Raw genomic sequence first — 24,435 nt, forward strand, 5'->3', positions numbered from 1 at the left:
ATAAGTTAAAAAGACTTAATTAGGCTTTTTTTATTTTACACAGTGTATTATCAATTAAGAATTATCAGAAATGAATGCTGAAATTGAAAAACTTCAATTTATATCAAAAATTACTGAAAAATAAAAAGATAAAAAACAATTAACTTTCAAAAAATGTTGCCACAACGTTCATTTAGGTTTGCATACTCATACTGCAAATATTACATAAGCCAACTTTTGTGAACTCAGATTTACAGTTCTTGATTGTTTAATAAAAATTTTAAGATAACAAACAGCAAACGTTTACTTAACGTTCTTTGCAAAGGTTATTTTGATAGCTCTAACACGCAATAATGAACACGAAAGTTTACCCAACATTTTTTTTTTTAATAAATTTAAAAGATATAAATTAGGCAGACTTTCTGGTTAAATCTACATTTGCTAGTTTTTGTGTAATGTGATGATTTTTTTAAACTTACATAACTTTTATTTATTTATCAAATGATAAATAAGTAATTAAGTAAAAACTTATTTGTACTTAAGTACAAATTCATCATGTTTTACAATTGAATTACACCATATCAAGTTTATTTGAGAGCCCAGAGTTTAATTATTACGCTTCAAACATAAGGTACACAATTGGCTGAGCTGATTACAATTAACAAAAATTCATACTAAAAAAAAAACTTCTTGTAATGAAAAGCTTGTTTAATATTTTTATTTAGTGCTTTAAAGGGTACTAACAACAATTTACATCAATTTAAATAAAGTTTGCTTACAAAATAAAAAACATCAATTTAAAAAACTTTGCTTACAACATAAAAAATAAAAAAGATGTGTTGTTTTAGTGAAAAAGTACAGCTTTTACAATTAAAAACAGAAAAAATATACACTTGTCTTTTTTAAAATAGCACAATATTTCATCAAAAGTAAAATTCTTTTTTCTTAATAAAATTTTTTTTTATTAAAAACAAAAGCACTATGCAGTTTTAAAAACCAAGCTAGTTTTATTTATGAATGACTTAAATGTACTATTTATAAAAAACTTAAACTGTTATAAAGTGTCAATTTTATATAAAAACAGCTTTATATATGAACCACTAAAATAGACGCCTTAAAAGCTTATACAAACTACAATAAATGAACATATTATTAAATAATACTCTGGTATAATTCATAAAACATTGCTTTACATAGCTAAAACAGAAAACTGTTTCCACTAAATAAGTAGCCCATCTGTATTCAGAGCAATTTCCAAGTCAATTAAATTGTCTTTTTTTGAGTTGCACTAACTTGAAAACAACTGTTGCTACACATCTACACTATCATCAGTACAACATGAAGTTGTTTATATAATACATTTCATTTGAAACAAAACTAAAGTATTTTAGCATAACAATTTATTAAGCAAAACTAGTGTAACTTCTTCATGTCCAGCATTCGTGTACCTATATATAAACATGATTAATATTCATACTTGTCAGAGTTGACTAGACGTCTCTGACAACTATGAATTACAACTTATACATACTTGTCAGAGTCAACTAGTCAACAAGTACAAATAATAGTCATGTTTATAATATTTTATGTATATAAACTATGTACATATTTAATACGTATATAATGTTAATACTTATTATACTACTAAATTATGCATTTTATCTAGAAAGTTGAAACGTTATTTCAATTATTTAACTAAAAATAAGCAATACTACCTTAATTAAACTATGATACTGCTCATATTTTTTTTCTTTAGTCAGATATTAAGACCAAATTTAGGTACAAATATTAGCAAAAATAACAACAATATATTACAAAGTAAATATCATAACTTAACTCTTAAATAATGTAATACCAACTAAAAGGCTCACCCTCGTATAACCGCATTAAAATGAGAACAAGGATAAGAAAATAAACAGAATAAAAAAACAAACAAATTAAAAGATAAAATAAATAAAAGAAACAAAAAAAACAATATTCGTTCCTGACTACAATGTGCTGGAAGACAAAGCATATGGATGTTTAACTTTTTGGTTTCCTCTATTACAGCAATATCCAAATGACTACGATGTTTGTCAAAAATTGACAAAGCTTTTCCTGGTAATCGGTGCTGGTTAAAATGACGCAAAAAAGTACAAAGTTCTTCCTTTATATCCTTTTGGAGTCATGCAAAAAATATTTCCTGCTAACAAATTATCCCCGTACTCATGTTTCAAAATTTTCCCTTTATACAAAATCATAGGTAGAATCCAATTGGTTCCAGTAGTATATGTACATGCAATTACAGTAACAGTTTTTCCTCAATCTGCATGAATAGCTGTGCGAACACTCTTTGCTCCTTTTTTTGCCATTACTACATGAGTGCCAGTCATTGTTAATTGCAATCCAGATTCATCAACATTGTAAATCAATTCAGGATGGTGTGCCAAATTTAGGTTTTTGTAGACTTTATCAACAAGATTGTAAAAGTTTTGAACAGTTTTAGCATTGAATCACATTAGCCTACCATAACTCAAACATTCACATTTCCTAGGAGCAACATCAGGATGGCGCCTGTGAAATTCTGCAAGCCAATCTTTGCCTGAAATGATTTATTTCATTGGTATAGTTTATTTAACTTTAATATTTCATTTTAACATATGGACAAAGCTGATTTTGATTTATTTTATAAAATTCGAATATAAAATAAAAATTAAAAACTATTAAATTAAGTACCTGCAATTTCATTCTTGAAATGATGTGGCACGTTTTTTTGAGTACATATTTCATATGCATATTTTCTAAGTTGTATTTTTGTTATACCAAATCCTATTTCTTGAAGACGAAATACTCTTTGCTTCAACTCAGATTCTACTGTTTCGAGAATAATACATTTTCGACCTAGTTTACGTTTTGGTGATCTATCCTTTCTCGTTAACCAGTCTCTGAGAGTTCTTTGAGAAATGTTATAATCTCGCGATGCTGCCATTACTGGATTTCCAGTTCTAACAGAATATAGTGCCTTTTTTAAATCCTCTTTTTTCCATTTTGCCCTTACAGTTATTTTTTTAGGTTTAATTATTCTAAAAAGAACAAAAATAATATTTGACAACTTTTCTAACAAAATTTTTTTAATTAATCGGAAAATCAATATTGCATTTTGTAAAATATCAATATTGCATTTTGCAAAATATCGATATTGCATCAATGCTTTTGTTGTCAAGTGACAACAAAAGCGTTTATAAGCGTCTTGAAGTTTAAAACAATAAAATAATGAGGTTGTGAAAAGATAACAATGACAAAAATACATTTAAAAGGAAAAGTTATTCCCTAAAGAGTCATTTTTGCGCTGACTGATGTTATTAGCGCAGCAACATAAATAATATTTATAAAGAATTTTAAAATTTATGTTTTTTGTTTCTTTTTTTTAAACTTCAACATTAAATTACAGTAGTTTAAAGTAAATTTGAGAGCAAAAACATTAAGTTACGAGCTTTGAGTGCAATTACAACACATATTCACAAAATCTCAATAGTGAAAATTAAAATAAACATGTGGCGTTATTAGCCCATTCCAATCTGGCGATATTGGCCAGATATCAATGTTTTATGTAAAACAGGTATTTACATTGTGAACTTTGCTTACTTTCAAAAATAAAATAATGTATTGAGCACATGAATAAACAAAAATAACAATAAAACATTGATTGTTTTGAACAAGTATAAATAGAAATGATACTTTTTTGATCAATGATAAAAAAAGAATGGTCTAAAATCACGCTCTCTACAGTGTATAGGATAATTGCGAATGACTCAAAACCACAATAAAATAGGCGAAAGTTCAAAAAATATGTTTTATAACTAAAAAATGATTTATCTCAGAAGTTCTAACAATGTTTCCTAAATTGCGCCATTAAATATTCTTTGAGCCAACTTTAAAAAATGAAATGGTGGTTTAAGATGCTGGCGGTATTAGGCTACTTTACCCTATATATATATATATATATATATATATATATATATATATATATATATATATATATATATATATATATATATATATATATATATATATATATATATATATATATATATATATATATATATATATATATATATATATATATATATATATATATATATATATATATATATATATATATAGCTGACATGAGAGATATTAAATGAATGAGATAATACAACATTTAATGATTAGAAAGGTAATTTATTTAAATATTATGATGAGACAAAAAAATATGAAATCACTTGAATAATAGCAACAGGTGTAAAATGCATCAATAATAAAAATAATTAGCAACAAAACCACAAAAAAAAAAAAAAGCATGACATGCACAATTGAACACGTCAATATAAACGATGCACAAAATTACACAACAGCATAAACAAAAATAGAAATACAATGACAATATAAACAATGTAAACAACATAAATTATTAATACTCAAAGATTTTTTTGTTTTGTTTTCTTTTAATAACTTATTAAAGTTTTTTATTTTCAAATGTCTCAAAAACGTTTTTTCTTTTAACGTGGCTTTTAGATGTTCTTTTTATTAAATATTTTTCTTAAATTTATATTCATTAATATTTTCAATGTTTTCAATCAATCAATATATATATATATTTTTTTTTAATAAAAGATCTTACAATAGACGTCATTTACAAATAGTTAAAAACTTATCTAATGTAAATACCATGAAATAGTAATAGTAATCTAAAAATAAAAAATAAAAAATAAAATAATGATGATAAATTAACAATTATAAGAATAATAAGGAAATTTTAAAATAATAAACCAATATTAATTTTAAAATAACAATTGAATATTATGCACAGACAGAAAAGTTACAAACAGTTATGTACTGACAAAACTTTACAACCTACCATGTAACTAAAACAATTACTGCAAAAAAAGTAACAATGATTTAATAAGTACAATAATACTAATATCAATAGTCATAATAAAAACATTAAAAAATAACAATAAATAAACAAAAATTTTCAATAGCACTCACAAATAAAAACGTGTCACACATATGCAAACATTTAGTCACAAGAAATATAGAGTTTTCATAATAAATGAAAATATTCAAATAAAAAAGGTAATCAAAATTAACAAAATTTAAAAATATTTCTCTTTCTTTTTAACTTTGGTTTTTTGTCTTTCTTTTTTCTTTTCTAGTTTCTTTTTTTCTTTTTTTCTTTTGTTAATTTTGTTTAATTGTTTAATTTAGGTTTTTGTTTTTTAGTCTTCTTTTTTTCTCTTTTCTTCACTCTCTTTATTTTTACTTTATATATTTTAAAAGTATATATATATATATATACACGAGGTATAACCAGTCCACTAAGAAATAACAAACATTTTAAAAACATTCAAATAATATTTTCTTTAGTTTTTTTTAGAACTTAGTTATGGACTAATTAAAATTGAGCTCATACTCAATTAAGTAAGGCCATATCTATGGAAAACATTCACAGACATAGCTAATAAAAAGATAACCTCTCTTTATATATTTTAAAAGTGTCCGCCATTCCGGAAATCACTGATATATGTATATATATATATATATATATATATATATATATATATATATATATATATATATATATATATATATATATATATATATATATATATGTATGTATATATATGGGACAGCGGGGTTGGTTGTTACACTTTTTACATATTAGACTGCTCAGCTTTGATTTTTCACCAAATCAATGCCAAACTTTGCATGAAAGTAATTTAACTATTTCCGGTAACTATTACAATATTTTTATGACATTGAGTGAAATACTTTTTGCTGTAAAATCATTTATCAAAGACCTCTTCTGTTCGACAACCAACCCCACCCATGGGATTGGTTGTCACATACTATGGGGCTTGTTGTCACATTTCTTGGTATGTTTTGATTATATTTAAAACTAGTATCAATAAATTTTTTTAATATAATACAAAGAATAAATCTAAATAATCTGAAAAAAAAAAGGCTATATAATGAAAAAAAAGAAAATACTATATATCGAAAGTGTTTTTTTTTTAAATATAAAACTATAAACACATTTAGTTTAGAAATATATAAGTGTTTTTAAAAATTGTATTTTTATAAAATGTTGGATCAAGAACACAATTCATAATTAATTAATACTCTCAGGTAGTAGATTGAATTTTTTTAAACTAATGGAGTGGTTGGGTCCTAATTTATGACACCCATCCCCATATATTTTGTGACAAGCAACCCCTTCTATGTAAGTTGTTAGACACCTGTAAATTTACCTAAAAGCGTGTGAATTTCATGAGAATTTTTTGTGGATTAAGTTACTCAAATGAATAAAAAACTTTAAAAATGTACATTTAAAGCACAATAGAATAATTTTTGTTTGGTAAAAGAAAATTTCTAAGTAAGCGAAATTTAACTTTTTCATATCAAAAACCTATAAAAAAAAAAAAAAGCTTATTTCTACACTCTAAAAAAGGCTAAAAATTACAGTTAAAATCTTTTTTTTATATAACATTTCCATTGTACGATTTTAAAGTATTAAACCTTATCAACATTTCCTATAATAAACTTTGTGACAACCAATCCCGCTCTCGCTTAAATATATATATATATATATATATATATATATATATATATATATATATTTATATATATTTTTATATATTCTTATATATATATATATATATTAATATATATATATATATTTTTATTTGTATATATATATGTATATATATATATATGTATATATATATATATATATATATATATATATATATATATATATATAATAAATAATATATATATATATAATAAATAATATATATATATAATACATATATATATATATATATATATATATATATATATATATATATATATATATATATATATAACACATCTCTCACTAAGTCCGTAGGATAGCTAATAAAACAACAACATTTTGACATAATTTGATTTTATTCATCAACATAGTCTTCTTTTAAGGCGATACAGTCATTCCAGCGCTTCTCTAACTTTTCGATACCATGTTTGTAGAACGATTTATCTTTTCCTTCAAAATATGCTTCAGTTTCGGCGATGACCTCCTCATTCGATCCAAATCTCTTTCCCTGGAGCATCCTTTTGAGATCTGAGAACAGCCAATAATCGCTGGAGGCCAAATCAGGCGAGTATGGTGGATGGGGCAACAATTCGAAGTGTAATTCATTCATTTTTACCATTGTTTTCATTGACTTGTGACACGGTGCATTGTCTTGATGAAAGAGAATTTCTTTCTTCTTCATGTGCGGTCGCTTTTCGTCAATTACAGCCTTCAATCGTTCCAATAATGCCATGTAATATTCGCTGTTGATCGTTTTACCTTTCTCAAGATAATCAATGAACAATATACCCTGGCTATCCCAAAATATGGAGGCCATAACCTTGCCAGCAGAAGTTTGAGCCTTTGGGCGCTTTGGGCGGCTTTCACCCGCTGGTGTCCACTCAGCCGACTGTCGATTTGACTCAGGAGTGAAATGGTGGATCCATGTTTCATCCATTGTGACGTAGCGACGCAAAAAATCCTTTTTATCTTGGTGAAATAGTGCCAGACATGCTTCAGAATCATCGATTCGTTGTTGTTTTTGGTCTGGTGTTAGCAAACGCGGCACCCATTTCGAACAAAGCTTTTTCATACCCAAATGTTCGTGTAATATTGTAAACACACTGCCTTCTGATATCTTTATGGCCTCGGCAATCTCCTTCAATTTCAATTTGCGGTCGGATAAGACGATTTTATGGATTTTTTTGATGTTTTCCTCAGTAACTGCCGAATTTGGGCGACCGGAGCGTTCAGCATCATCGGTGTTTGTACAACCACGTTTAAAGTCAGCAAACCACTTTTCAACCATTTGCCTCGATGGAGAGGAGTCCGAATAACACTTATCAAGCCATTGTTTGGTCTGCACCGTGTTTTTTCCCATCAAAAAGCAATGCTTAATGAGCACACGAAATTCTGATTTTTCCATTTTTTTCAATTCACAAAAGTTGATTTAATCGTTCACACACTAACTTGGTAAATAATGGTCCGATTGTCATGAAACTTTGACAGATATCGTTTGAAGGTTGGTACTTTCTAAAAACAATACGGATTCGGTATTTGTGTTGCCATCTATATGTCATCCTACGGACTTATTGAGCGATGTGTTATATATATATATATATATATATGTATGTATGTATATGTATGTATATATATATTTACAGTATAATACATAATAATTTAGTTCAACTTTTTAGACATAATTTCTAATTTAATATCTATGCTAAACATCTTAAATACGAATTTTGAACTTATTGCATAGAACTTTACAGTACCTCCTTCTTGCGACTAAGACTAGTTTTTTGGTGTCAAATTAAAACAATGTAATCAGCTCTAAAGTTTACTATGTTCAAATTTATAATAATTATGTAATTACTAATTATTTAATTACAATTATTGTGATTACTAATATTTATATGAAACAAAGTTATTATGCTAGATAATAATGATTATTATTATAGTGTCGTTTAGCTTCGTGTTCAAATTTCATACCAAAAATTTTGCCTTGTGTAATTTAGTCAAAAAAAATGGTGAATTTGTAGTTAAGTACATATTAATTTTTACTTAAGTACTTATTTAACAATAAATAAATAATGGTTATGTAAGTTCGAAAAAGCATTGCATTACATAAAAACTAGCAAGTGTAGGTTTAAACAGAAAGTCTTTCCCATCCTATACATTTATAAGTTTAGTTAAAAAATTAAAAAAGAAGAAAAACGTTGGGTAAACTTCCGTATTTTTTATTGAGTGTTTAAGGTGGGCGTTCAGGAGCTATTAAAAAAACATTTGCAGTGAACATTAGGAAAACGTTCGCTGTTTATTATTTGAATGCTTGTATTGAAGTTTTAAGAGCTGTAAATCGGAGTTTACAAAAGCTGGTTCATGTAACATTTGCAGCAAACCTTGCACAAACCAAAAGAACGTTGAGGAGAAGAATGTTCATAGAATGTGCTTGAAAGTTCACAACATATGTGGAATGTCCTTTAGCGTTTTGTGTTAGCTGGGTACCTCCTGCCATGAACTTAAATGTAACAGCTAAGAAGGCTACCACCCTGAATAACAGTGGATTACCTCTTGTTGTAAATTGTTAACCTTATGACACAAGGACTTGTTACACAGGAACTCAATAGTTTCAGTATGTGTTTTTTCTGTTCTATATATAAATAATAATAATAATAAGGTAAGGGGGGTATTTCATTTTCAATACATTTTTTTCTCTCTCAACACTGTTTAAGATATTTAAATTTCTTTGATCTGGATCAAATCATGTTAATAAATCATGTTCCTTAACATTTGTAAAGAAAATGCATGTGTAATATATTTTAGAAATGCAAGTAACAATATTATTACCTACATTGCTCCAAAATCATTCATTCAATTGCAGAAGTTATTCATTTTGTAAGTCAGATTATAAATTTAAAAAAATATATATTTATATATGTATATATATGTTATACATATATACATATATATATATATATATATATATATATATATATATATATATATATATATATATATATATACATATATATATATATATATATATATATATATGTATATATATATATATATATATACATATATATATATATATATATACATATATATATATATATATATATATATATATATATATATATATATATATGTATGTATATATATATATATATATGTATATGTATGTATATATATATATATATATGTATATATATATACATATATTTATATATATACATATATTTATTTAGATATATATATACAGTACAATATCTCTAACTTTATATATATATATATATATATATATATATATATATATATATATATACACATATATTTATATATATATATATATATATATATATATATATATATATATATATATATATATATATATATATATATATATATATACAGTACAATTTCTCTAATGTATCTCTTATGTAAATATATATACATAAATATATATATATATATATACACATATATATATGTATATATATACATACATATATATATATATATATATATATATATATATATATATATATATATATATATATATATATATATACTCACTAATTTATTAGATGTCTGTAATGCTTTTGGAGGAAAAACTCTATTTCAAAAACAAATGATATAGGTCTTTGCCTCTTAGTTCAGCTGATGAGTTCCAGAACAAATATAATATTTTCTTTTTAAACTTTCTCAAACAAGAAAAGGTACCAAAAAAAGATAAAAAAATAAGACAAGATACTCTTAATGCTTCTTAAAATTTGAGTAAAGGGCCTTTTTTGTCGGTCCTCTTCATATTTTTGTTTTTTATACCCTTTAATTATTTATACTATTCTATGTAACCATAGTAAATTGTTATTTCTTTAGTAAATATATATATATCTTTATATATATATATATATATATATATATATATATATATATATATATATATATATATATATATATATATATATATTATATATATTTTCCTTTTCTATATCAAGTAGGCTAAGATAAGATATGACTGATCTGTAACAAACTCATAAAGAATCAAAGTATCTTTTTTATGAAAAAATTTGGGTTTCTTAGGGTTAAAAGCTAACATGAACTTCACACAAATTACATATTAGGTGATCTGATATGTAATCTGTGTGAAGTTTAACTGTGTGAAAGTTTCATTAATGCACATTCAGCACTTTTTTGAGAGGTATCTATAATTTACTTAGGTAAGATATAAATACACTTAGGTAAGAGTACATAATTCCTTGTGATCATCTCTTGGAAATGTTTTTCTTTTGTGCACTTTCATGAGAAATTGCCTGGTTTTATCTGTAGTCTTAGTAGATGCCCCTTACCAGTCAAACTTCTGATAATTAGAGTAATCAATACCTTCATTCAGGAATTTATTCTAATCAGCGTCAAACTTTGCTTTTGTTGTTTTATCATGAATTGTCTTGTTATTTGCAAATATTTGTTGGCAAATCCATAAATAACAAATAAACATCCTCTCTTTCACAATCTTGATCTGCACACCTTAAATTATTAAAAATCGTACTATAATACTGTTTTCAGATTAAATATTTTTCATATAGCAACATAATGATACATTTTATATTTAAACTTTATTAATTTTAAACTAAAAAAGTGAGAGTAACCTCAATTGGTAGTCTACAAAAAATGACTTTACTTCTTGATGTAGTTTGTGAAAAATACTTTTGTTTGTAATAAATGCAACACTGTAAAATATCTCTGGCTGTTGAGAATTGACCTAATTTTGGAATTATTGTATTTTTCATTCTTCCAATCAGTTTAACTTTTTCTAAACCTAGTAGCCTTTTGTTTTTAAAACCTTCCCTAACTTCTCATCATCAGCATCCATCATTTCTGAAAATGTTATTCAAAACTAAAAAAAAAAACTCAAATTTCTAGAAATACTAAAAACACATTCAAACTTAAAACAGAATAAGTATGGTCAAAATACAAATTCAAAAAGACACAAAGTCTCTAACATTGCTCATTAGAAAGTATTCCAACAAAAATAATGAATAAATGAACAAAATTTAAATAATATTAACGAGATAACGAGATTAAAATAGCCATTTTTAATCAATTTCACATCAACAGGTGACTTTGTCAGAGGTATTTGGGGTTAACATTTCAATCTAGACTAGATCTGAAACTTGTAAAAATTAAGAACCAAGTCTAACCGTTATTTAAAACAGTATGGTAATTGTCAACCTCTCCAACTTCAGGTGCCTACAAAATTAAAACTCATCCTAGAAACTTTTTTCTTGTAATTTTTGGTTTCACTATACTATCAGAAAATGATTTATTTTTAATTTTTGATGTGTTAAAACAACGTTTTAACACATCAAAAATATAATTTGACTTGAATGATGTGTTAAAATGAATGATGTGTTGAAATGATGTGTTAAAACAACGTTTTAACACATCATAAAAGATTGTTATTTTTAAAATTTGAATAATATGATTTTTTATTATATCCAAAAGGTGGCCACTAAATATTTTGACTATTGGCCACTTCTTAGATATAATAAAAAATCATACTATTCAAATTTTTAAAAATAACAATCTTTCTATCTCTTTACAATAAAATATATTGTTGTAAATTTCCTTAATGTGACACTTAACCTCAATGACCAATCTTTTAGACTGTTTTGTAAAACCAAAAGTTATATACATGTTGATTCTAATCACCCTCTAAGCAGTTTAAAGCAACTTTCTTTTCTATAGAGTTAAGGCTGTGAGCTAATTCATCTAATGAAACTATTTTTCGAAACATGCCCATTTGTATCAGAATGTATTAAAAAAGTCTGGTTACAAATATGAACTTAATTATATTCCTAAACTTATCCAACCTACCATAAATAAACGTTGCAATTGTATTATTAAAAGCAAGTGCTCTTTAAATCAATTGTATACCCAGGCACTCCGGGCGGCAATGAAAAAGTATATTTTGCATTTATTGAAACCGCATTCAAACTTAGATATGCAAACCATACAAAATCTTTTAATTAAATAGAGGACAGTTGAGGCTGTTAAAGTTGCTAAGTGCAGGAGGAGTTGACACAGTGTGTCAACATATTCAGATGGCTGTTATTGATCTTCCTGCACCAAATCAACCAACAATCCATATAGCAGTCATCAGAGAGGGTAAGAACATCAAGGAGTTGTGATAAAAGAACAATATAAGAGAGGTTAGGCTAAAGCCAATGGTATTGAAAAATGGAAAGAGACAATTTTTGAGGGACTCAAGAGCTTTTGAATGAGTTTGATTTATGGGGATCTATAAAAATGATTGTGGCCAGAGTATCTATTTAAAATTATTCAGTCAGCATTAACGAAAAATATAATTTGACTTGAAATAATTCAAATAGTTTTGTCAAAGGTGTTAAAGAATGGTCCTAATCAAATTCAAGTTTCATTTGATGTGGTTAATTTATATCCATTGGCAATTTTAATATACACGTTGATATCCACGATTTAAAATACAAATTTCAATTTTATTAAATCATTTTTTATTTATTATTTTATTTACTATTACATAGTTTTTATTCACTTTCTTTTAGTTTTCCTCTGTAGCAATAGTAGGTTTAGCAATTCCTGTTAGAACAATAATTTCGAGAACAACGATTTTGAGGATTTAAAAACTGTGACTAAATTAACTTGTTGATATACACCAGTTAATTGAACTTTCATTAAGCAAGTGTTAGTTTTTCTACGAACATAAAATCCAAATTTTACCTAATTCAGGTTCAATTGATTCTTTGATGGTAGTCATAGCTGAAGCATTTTTTCAAAAAGAGTCCTTAATATAGCCTTTGTTAATTCATTCCAACCAATAACTTACCAAAGATATCTGGATGATACCCATTGCTTGCTATAACTATAAATAATTAAAATAACTATAAATACTTAATAAATAATGTAAATTGTTAGATTAAATAATATAAACACTGAATAATTAATAGAGGTTGAAAAATATTCTTAAATAATATTTATTTGGAATCAAAATATTGTGAGTCTTAGAATAGTTAATAGAATTTTAATTATAATGGTTTGAATTTTGATAATCTTAAAACAAAATTGTTGTAAAGTTTAATGGAATATAATAATCCAAGTTTAGAAGTTTATTTAATTTTTTTTTACTGAGGTCTAACTTAAAATTTTTACTCAGGTGTAACTTCAAAGTTTTTTACTGAGGTCTCACTCAAAAATTGTTCATTCAGCAGGTTTAACAAGTTTTTAAAATTGCAAATATGATTCAGGTTTTCAAGTTCAATCAAAAATGTTGTGTTTTAGTCACATTCTTCACTTTCAAATTTTTGCCAAGTTTTCTAATGTGTCCATCATAAGGATAGCAATTTTTTTTTCTAAATATTATTGTGCTTTTTGCAGTCTTTTGAAAAAATTTTAGATAAAATTTTTAACATAAATTTCTTAAGGTTCCAACTCAAAAGCCAGTATTCAGTTTGTGATCCTTGTTTATAATCAATGGCAAATATAATAATTGTTTCATATTTCAGATAACCAGAAATGATTTCTTCAAAAAAAACTTTTCAAACCATCCAAAACTCTATCGCCAGTAAAAATTAGTTTAAACAAAAAGAAAGTAATGACCTGTGAAATTTTAAAGTTGACTGATTTTTATTTGTAATTAAATAGACGGATAGTCTATTGTATAATAAAGGTAGTTAATAAGTTTAATGTAACTATTAAATAATGTTAAAAAGTATTTACAATATTTTTTTTAGAGAACTTCATAATAATTTAATATCATCTCTTCAAAATTATGTCTTGTGGAATATAACAAAACTAGTACATCTGTAAGTTTATTATGTGAAGTTTGAAAAAATTATCATTGAATTTTGAATCACTTTAAATTAACTTTTATATTAATTATGATTGATATAATAATTAATATACTATATTGTTTATAATAATATTATTTTAATAATATAATTAATATATATTTCATAATAAATAATATATTAATTTAAAAATAAATTTATATGTACCTATAAATGTTTATAGTTATAAAAAATCTAAAATAACTTATTATCTAAAATGTTTTTTTAGATTTATGAAACTTGCTCATATTTATATAGAATAAAAAATTTACTTTCAAAAATGTTTTTTTTATTCGCTTTTTGAACAAGTTGTGTTGTAATGATAGTGAACAAGTTTTAATGATAGTGAACAAGTTGTAATGATAGTGAACAAGTTGTAATGATAGTGAACAAGTTGTAATGATAGTGAACAATTTGTAATGCTAGTAAACAAGTTGTAATGATAGTGAGCTCAATGCAAAAGGGATGGAATATAAATCAGGTAGTTAATATATTTAAAGATAATAATTACCTGATTGTAATAAAATATACACAAAAACAAAAAATATACAAAAATATTTTACAAAGACACTATATTATTTTATATCTATTTTTAATATCATCTTTATTTATTGCTTTTTTTACTTTTTCACTGCCTAATTTATTTCAATACTTTCAATATTATTTTAATTAATCCTGAGCTAGCAGGCATGTTTGAAGTTTAGAAAATAATTTGTAAAACCAAGACAACCTTTTTTAACTGATTCCTTAATTTGCTTGTTAGCAAATGACTACAAATTATTGCACAATTTTGATGATACAATTTGATTGCTTGACATCCTTGTTGTAAATGAAACACACACCTTTAGTTCAATCAAAGTTAGCGGAGGTAAAAAATCAAGATAATGGTTAAGAAGAATTTCTTTTGTTAAAAAAAGTATAAAGCCATAAAAAGAGTTGTTGTACTTTTATTTTTAATTTATAATAAATTGTTACCAAAAAAGAAAAAAAATTCTCTTGCATAAAAAATAAATAGATAAGCATCATTGCACTATTTTTGCAAGTGTCATTGCATCTTTTGCAATATATTGCATCTTTTGCAATATATTGCATCTTTTGCAATATATTGCATCTTTTGCAATATATTGCATCTTTTGCAATATATTGCATCTTTTGCAATATATTGCATCTTTTGCAATATAATACATCATAGCTGTATGGTTATGACTTAGATTGTTCATTTCTTTTTAATTTGTTAATATTTTTTATTTATATATATGAAAAACTATTTTTAATAAAAACTCAAAATTTATTTTATGAGAAACTTTATAAATGTAACTTTAATAGAAAAACAATATACAGTTTATGTTTAAAATAACTCCTGGTTATTACATGTCAAATATTACAAGTCAGGTCATGATCAAGATCATTATGATTGCCTTTCTACAAATAACATGTGATCCAGTACAAAATGTCACATTTCCTGCTGCCTGCTGAATTCAATTTTTTATGTAACTGTTAAAAGTAAGCTGACTTAAAATACCCCTGCTTTGCTGCTCTTGGTTGAGTAAAGTTTAGTAACAGTGTCTTGATAAAAACATTTTTATTAAGCAGATGTTTACTGCATTCAGGTAAAAGACTTTCTAGTCTAATGCTTAAGAGGTAAGCAGAGAATATCTGTTTACCAGTCTCACACCTCTTCTTTATCTAATATGCTGACATAGGTGTAAAACTGTGTTACATTATTTCCTGCATGAAATGATGAACAATGAATCTTCTTGACTCATGGGTTTTTATATGTTTCCCCTTGTTAGCCTCTATGCAACTCTTTCTATTATATTCTTATGGAAGTACAGCTCTAAAAATCAGTGCCAGATCTATAATAAAGTTTCCTGAGCTCTGTGTTAGCTCCTGGAGAGGCTAATTCCATCAATATCTGTATATCATCCAAGTTTTAGCAGTACCATGTTGTGCTTGGAATGTGTTCCTTTTAGTATTTTTGTTGTGCCTTGTTGAGGCCACATAATGAGCCCTTTTTTTCTTTAAATTTTTTGACTTTAGATTGATTAGCAGGTCAAAGGCAATGGCATAGCTTTTTGCTTAGAGTGCTATGCATTCTTCCCAAGATTCTTTTTACAGTTGTTTCTAATCAAATTGTTCAAGCCTTTTTTTTTTATCAATCAGCCATTATATATATATATATATATATATATATATATATATATATATATATATATATATATATATATATATATATATATATATATATATATATATGTATATATATATATGTATATATATATATATGTATATATATATATACATATATATATATATATATATATATATGTATATATATATATATATATATATATATATATATATATATATATATATATATATATATATATATATATATATACAGTGCTTCCAGAAAGTATTAGCGCACTTGTATTTTTTTTATTATAGACAACTTCAAATCAGTATAAATTGCAAAGTAATTTTAATTTTGAACTAGTTTTTTTTTTCAAATGAAAGGTAAAACCAATTAAATTTAATTATAATGTCAAATATTGTCAACCTACTTGTTTTTTTTATGAGTTAATTAGAAGTTTAATGATTACTTGGAAAAATGTCAATAAAAAATGTAAGAAGAATAAATTGAAGTGGCGGAAATATCATTTGAAATACAGTTAGTTAATACTTTAAAATTGCAACAACAAAAATATGGGTTTAAGGAGCATAACAATTGAAACAAAGTAGCAAGCTGTTGGCCTGAACAAAAGTGGTCTTAGCAATCAAGAAATCGGACGTCAACTTGAATACAGCGTTAGAACAACGCTCAAAAACTATAATGAGTTTGGAACAGTCAAAAACAAAAGTCGCTCTGGTCGTCCCAAAAAAATGTCAGAAAGGGACGAAAATAAAGCAATTATGCTCGCTAGACGCAACCCAAACATAAACATAGCGGAAATTGCCTCAGACCTGAATACAGCGTTGAGTGCACATCAAGTAAGCTGATCAACAATTAGCAAGCTTATGAAGAAAAAACATCTCAATTCATACCTTGCAACAAAGAAGCCACTATTAAGTATGAAAGACCGGCTCAAGCGAAGAAAATGGTGCAAAGAGAGAGCTGCATGGACTGTAGAGCAATGGAGAAAGGTAATTTTCTCGGACAAGTCAATTTTTGAACTTGTTAATCGCAAGAAAAGGGTTGTTGTGAGGAGATACAAAAACGAAATATAATCCTCGTTTTATCATGTCAAGAGTTCAAAGAGGAGGATGTTCAATTAGCATTTGGGGCTGCATTGCTGGATCTAGCAATGGACTGGCGCATCTTTACACTGATTGCCTTAATCAACATCGATATAGAGAGATATTAGAAGGTTATTTAAAGCCATCAATGGAGTTTTCAAGGCAAACTCCACCTGGCAATTTCAACAAGATAACGCTCCTTGCCACACAGCACGCTCAATAAAGCAATACATGGGAAAAAAATGGTTTAATCTAATGCCTTGGCCCGCTCGCTCACCTGATTTAAATCCTATTGAGAATCTTTGGAGTTGGATGGACTGCAAATTACAAAAAAGCAAGCCCACTAACTTGGTGCAGCTCAAAACGCAGATGCAAGAGTTGTGGCATACCGTGCCACAAGAATTAATCAGAAAACTTATAGATTCTATGCCGCGCAGAGTCTTAGCATGCCTTAAAAACAAAGGTGGTCACATAAAATATTAAACTTTCTTACCATCTTTGAAAAACTGTAAGTGCGCTAATACTTTTGCACACTTTTTTAATATTGTTTTTATCACTCTTGTTGTATTCTAATTAAGTTCAAGATAATAATAAAGAAATATCCTTTATATATTTGACAATTAGTATTTCTGCTTTATTTTATGAATAAGTTAAAAAAAAATTATCACTCAGCCTTTTATTGTTTTCGAGTTATACTCATTTGAATTTCCCTTAGGTAAAAAAAATATGAGTGCACTAATACTTTCTGGAAGCACTGTATATATATATATATATATACTATTATTATTATTAGTGATTTTAATGTTCATTGCACTTAATGGCTCAGCGCCACAGACCATGCTAGCACTAATGCCTAAATCTTTTTTTCAATCTATTACTCAAATAAAATTTGTGACACTCTAATATATCATAGCTTGTGCTCAGTTTTTTTTATGTGATTCAGACTGCAATGACTAAAATTTTTATCTTGTGCTACTTCTTCATCAGACTCTCCATATAGTTGCTATTATCTTATAGCTGAATGGGTTTCTTTTCTTTACCTCTCGTTTTTACAGGCCTGATATTATTACTTTTTCTAAGGATAAGGCAGAAATATTCGCAAAAAACGTTTCTTCTAATTCATTACTCGAATGTAGTGACCAAAAATGAAAACTCCTTACAAAAGTGTAAAAATCTCATTTATACTCTCTAAGCTAATAAACTATTAACATAATCTTATTTTCCTGCTAGATAATGGCATCTGTTTTTGCTTGATAAAATCTTAGTAAAAAAGTGAAAGATACCAAAGAGAAAAGTCCTGTTTGAGGCATTTTTTTTTCATTATTGGAGATTTCTATTTAAACTGTTGCGAATAAATTTGAGACAAGTGCTTTCAATATAAAAAGAGTTTATGCAATTTGTAGTTCAAAGCGGCTCTATACAAAAGTTATGCCCTAAAAAATCTTGTTTGAATATTGATGATAAAACTTATTGCGCTGTATATTTCCTATTACCTTTGGCACACCAATATTATTCAGCAATTAATTGCAAATAACTGAATTCCAAAAATAAATTGTAATGCAAAAATTTATCTAAAAAATCTTCATTTAAATCATTTGTGAATGTGGTAAAAAAATCTCTTGTTTTGTGACTGCAAGAACAATTGACACCACAATATGCTCATTTGTATATTGTGTAAAATGCTTCAAGAAGCATCTTTTTTTATTTTAAAGGTCTGATACAAGTAATCTATTATTTTGGCTAAATTTAGCATGTCACTACTCTGGGACAACTTTTAACTTGCTTAGAGACCATGAAGTAGATTTAGTTGAAAAACACTGCGATCCACTAATTGTCTTGAATTATGCCCTATCAAAAGATATTGGGCTATTTTCAAAGAAAAACTAAGGTTTAATGTAAAAGAGGCTAAAGTCAAAAATAAATGAATTAAAGCAAGAAAGTCTAGCCATGGACTGTGTAAAAGCTGATGTTGAGTATAAAACACAAAGTGCGTGCATTCTATTGTACACAACTTACTTAAGTTAAGTTTAAGAATATTATTATATGCACTTTCAAAATATATATAACATTCAATATCTAAATACAATAGTTGAATAAATATTCTTTAAAATATCTGTGCAGATTTTTTTTCTTATGTCTCACAAGTGTGTCTAAGAAATTTTTTAAAATTTGTATTTGTATAAATCTTTTTTTCTGGAGTATCAGAGCATTCCACATTTGCAGTTGTGTTGCTCCTCATCTATATTAACAATCATAATTTTATCTTTAAATTGGATAGTGATACAGCCATATATGTACTGCTTTGAACACCCAATCTTAAATGTGATCTCACTTTTGTTACAACTAGAGGCCTGTTGGGTGGTTGCCTGGTGAATTTTAGCCTAAATGAAACTTAAACACTACTTTTATTAATTATTGCAATTTTGTTGATATTCTTATATTGATGTATATCAACATTGCTACTATTTTACGTCTTAAATTTTCTTTCACTACTTATCTGTTATAAAAATAGGACTTGCCACTCCTTATTTCGCTTGTCATTTTCTTATTCCTGATTCTATTCTCTCACTCTTCAAATCTGTTATTTGCCCTTGTGTGTAATACTGTTGCAATGTTTATGCTGATTCTTCTAATGATGCTTTTTCATTTTAAAACAAGGTCTTAAAATGCCCTCTAAGAGTAGTCAAAACTGCTCTATCTGATTATTGTAACATGCATCTCTTTTTCTTTTCTATAAATACTACCATGCTCAATGGTTAACCAAGTTGTTATCATTTTTTGGATCCCTGGTAACTCTCAATTTAAACAATTTCTATGGTATATATATATACAATTTTGAACAAATTTGTTTATTAAAAATATTTTGAGTTGACTGTTTGCTTTTCATTTATCTTGCTCAACTGTCAATAGTTTTGTTGGTTTTGATAGGTATATTATGAATAGCTATATAATCTGCAAAAATTGACTTTAATGAATTTTTCTATACAGTCAATTGTTTGACCGTGTATCATTTGGTAGCTGAGGTACCCACTGTGTGTTCTTTTTCTGAAAGATTTAAAGAATGTTCAGAACAGAGACTATGTTGCAAAATTTGTTTTTTTAATAAAAAAATTGCATTCAATTCATTTTCATTATAAGTTACCTCTGAAAATACTGAAAATATTGAACTGAACAAAGCTTAGTACAATAACTCGGGTTTTTTTTATTTCATCTAAAATCATTTACGCATCAAAGTCTAGACCTAGTTCTGATCATCATATAACCCCAAAATATATGTTTTTAAACAATCCAAAGAACATAGAAAAAAGTTTAACTACATCAAAGTCTAGGCCTAATTCTGATCATCAAAATAACCCAAAATATATGTTTTTAAACAATCCAAAAATCTTAGAAAAAAATATAACTACAAATAGTGGATTTGTCAATTTCAGATTTTGAGGCAATCCCAATCTGACTTGTAACTTCCTCAAAATCTGAATCATCCTCACCTAAAACAAATTTTTGTTACTCTTATTACCAAGGAATGCTTTACTCCATTGTAGAATACAAAAGTTGAAACCACAAAGTTTGCAACATAATTTCAATAATGAAACTTAATCAAAAGCTTTTAAAAAGTATTACATCAACATCATTACCAGCTTCAGTAGCTCTTCTTAAGAAATCTAAAGCTTCAATATCTCTTCTTAAGAAATCTAAAGCCAATAATAAATTGGAACAACATTTTTACCATTAACAAACCTATGCTGTAATATGCTTATAAATCATGCCTCATTATAAATCATGGTTTTCACCTTCTTGTGCAGCTACTATATCTAATCGTAATTATTTTTTTTTTATCTTTTTCAAAAGAACAACTCTCTTGAGAATAAACATCTTTATTATTGCAAGAAGTCAATCTAAAAAAGTGATGTCTGATGCTAAGCTCCATTATTCTTAGTTTACAAAATTTGTTATCTTATCTCAGAAGTTAGGATGTTGAGACTAGGGCTTGGCAACCAGTGGAAACCGCAACCGGTTAATCAATTAACAATATATATAGTTTTGAAAAAAGCACTTTGATATTGCATTTAGTTTTATCAGTTTTTTGTTCAGTTTTCTTGAAACCAAAAACCGGGGTTTTTTCCTCAAAAAAACCGGTTGTTATACATTACTAAATAGATAAATAGTTTAAATATTTCTTGTTTTAAAAAGCTAACAAGTAACGTGGAAAGCACAAGTATCATGAAAATATATATAGTTTTAAAAAAAGCACTTTGATATTGCATTTAGTTTTATCTATTTCAATATTTTTTAGCAATTATTAATAGATTACATACTGATAATAATATTTAAATTTTAAAATACCTAAAATAATCAAAACAATCCAGGAAAGTCAAGTAACACTAACTTTTTATTATTTTCGTTTGTTGTTTCATTTTGTTTGTTGCTTCATTTTTTGTTATTGTTGTTTAATTATTTTAATTTGAGGTTGTTAAATCTCAAAATTTTGCCCATCTTTGAAATAAAATAGTATTACCAAATTTTGATCCTTCTTTAACTCTTCCTGTTTTTAAAACTATATTTAAAAATATTTTTTCTATGTACAGCATTCTAAAATTCTACTAAAAACAAATGTAAAATGTATGCATATTATATATTAAAATGTTTGTATGTTGTATCTTTGCATTATGTTAAATCTTCAATATATCTATATATTACAAATAAATATGTTTAACTTTTAAAGTTCTGACAATAAGATCCTTATGATCTTCTTTCCAAAATCTAGCTTTACATTGTTTGTACTCTGAATTGTTTATTTTTTTTAAAGACTTTTATGTTATTATGTATCACAACTATCATTATAAACTGAAAAAAAAAAAATTAAAAAACAAAAACATATTTTTTGTCAACAAATTTGCTATTGAAATATTACTGTACATTGATAAATATTAATCTTTAATAATTAATGAAAAAAATTAAATTTTTTATTATAAGTATGAAAAACTTTCTTTTAATCCTGTAGGTTACATTTGATTTATATGGCAATAATAAAAATTTGCTTTTATAATAAAAAACCCTTGTAAAACCGGTTATCAGGTTTTATAATTTAAAAAAACTGAAAAACAATTTTCTGAAATTTTCTAGTTTTTGTCAAGCCCTAGTTAAGAATTTTGAAAAATTTTCAACAGTGTCATAAACAAAGGTCAAACATTTCATCTCTAATTCGTATTCTGATCTAATTACCTCATCAAAGGATAAGGCAGAACCATTTGCAAAGAACTTTTTTTTTATTTCGACTCTTGAATCTAACAGCCTTACTCTTCCTGTCATTCTAGTCAAAGTGGTTAACCCAGACATTCAACATCACCCCAGCTTTCATTGCTAAATTCAATTTTCAATTAAAATCTTCTGCAGCTTGTGGACCTGACAATATTCCTGTCATAGTCTTACAAAAGTGTTCTCTTTAACTGTCTTTAATTCTCTCTAAAGTATTTAATAAGTGCTTGACTGAATCTTGTTTTTTCTGCCTGCTGGTAAATCACATCTGGGGTTTCAATTTTTAAAAACTCAAGAAAACTTGCTGATCCCTCCAAATATTGTCCAATCAGTCTTCTCTCCATTTTTAGCAAGGTTTTAAGTCTTTAATTAACAAATTTCAAACACCCTATCTTGAGTCAAATAACTTACTTTCAGACAAAAAATACAGTTTTCAATCCTCTCTTTTTATGTCTGACTTGCTAATGGCTGTGACTGAAAGATTTTATCGTACATTAGATGTGGGGATTGAGGCAAGGTTTATTGTTTTTGACATATCTAAAGCTTTTGATAAAGTTTTGAATACTGGTCTTTTTCACAAGCTTGCTTCTTATGGTGTTTCTTGGAAAATTTTTGAGATTATTAAATTGTTTTTTTCTAACCACAGCATAAAAGTAACAATCTTATATCTTATGTGGCTTACTACTTAACTTTATACTCCTGTCTTGACAAAAAGTATTCCTTTTTTAAATGGTTAGAACAGGCAGCTGATCTTGAATCTGACCTCACATCAACAACAGCTTGGGGCTTGCATTGGCTTGTAAATTTTAGCTCCAACAAAACTCAATCATTTACTGCAAACAACTTTTTCAATATTTTTGACACTCTTATACTAATGAATGGTAACCCGCTCACTAAGTCCTTATCTTTATATCTTCATGGACTGTCATTCATTACTGGCCTCTCAAGGAAATCATATATACAATTGCTAAGTTAGCATCTGCTAAGCTTTATTGTGCTTGCCATTACTCCTGATTCCATTCAACCTTAAAAATTTCTTTTTTGTTTGCCTATGGAATACTGTTGTCATATTTGGGCTGATTCTTCTAATGATGCTCTTTCTCTTCTATACAAGGTTCAAAAATGAAAAGAGCTTTGTCATAAGGTTGCATCTCTTTCTCTATTCTACAAATATTATCATGTTCACTGCTCAAAAAAAAACTTATTTTTGCTTGACTTGACATTCAGCAAAGTCACATCTTTTTAATGTATTAGTTCCTACATGCTCTAAACACTTTTAATTGTTTAGTTTTTTTCCCCACACTTTAATTTTATGGAACTCTCTTCCACCTTCATGTTTTCCTAATTTATACAACCTTCAACTTTTTATGTTTTCTGTCAACCGTTTTCTGGCTCTTTAACTCTATTCTTTGTTTTCTAGTAACTGCCAACTAAATAGTGGTTCCTTGCAGTCTTTTTGAGAGTGAATTAAAAAAAAAAATGTAAGATAGTTGAAGAGACAACTGTTTACAGAAGAGT

At 26.4% G+C, this 24,435-nt stretch overlaps 1 protein-coding gene across 1 annotated transcript in view; it reads left to right on the forward strand.

Annotated features, from left to right (window-relative positions):
* LOC100210231 (uncharacterized) overlaps positions 1–24,435 on the forward strand; it is a 232,714-nt gene that overhangs the window by 52,401 nt on the left and 155,878 nt on the right. Inside the window, exons 11-12 of the mRNA XM_065807935.1 lie at positions 9,383–9,454; positions 14,329–14,400. Coding sequence (XP_065664007.1) covers positions 9,383–9,454; positions 14,329–14,400 — 144 coding nt within the window. The remainder of the gene's footprint in view (positions 1–9,382; positions 9,455–14,328; positions 14,401–24,435) is intronic.

Source organism: Hydra vulgaris, chromosome 10, assembly GCF_038396675.1.
Source record: "Hydra vulgaris chromosome 10, alternate assembly HydraT2T_AEP".
In the NCBI taxonomy this organism is placed as follows: Eukaryota; Metazoa; Cnidaria; class Hydrozoa; order Anthoathecata; family Hydridae; genus Hydra; species Hydra vulgaris.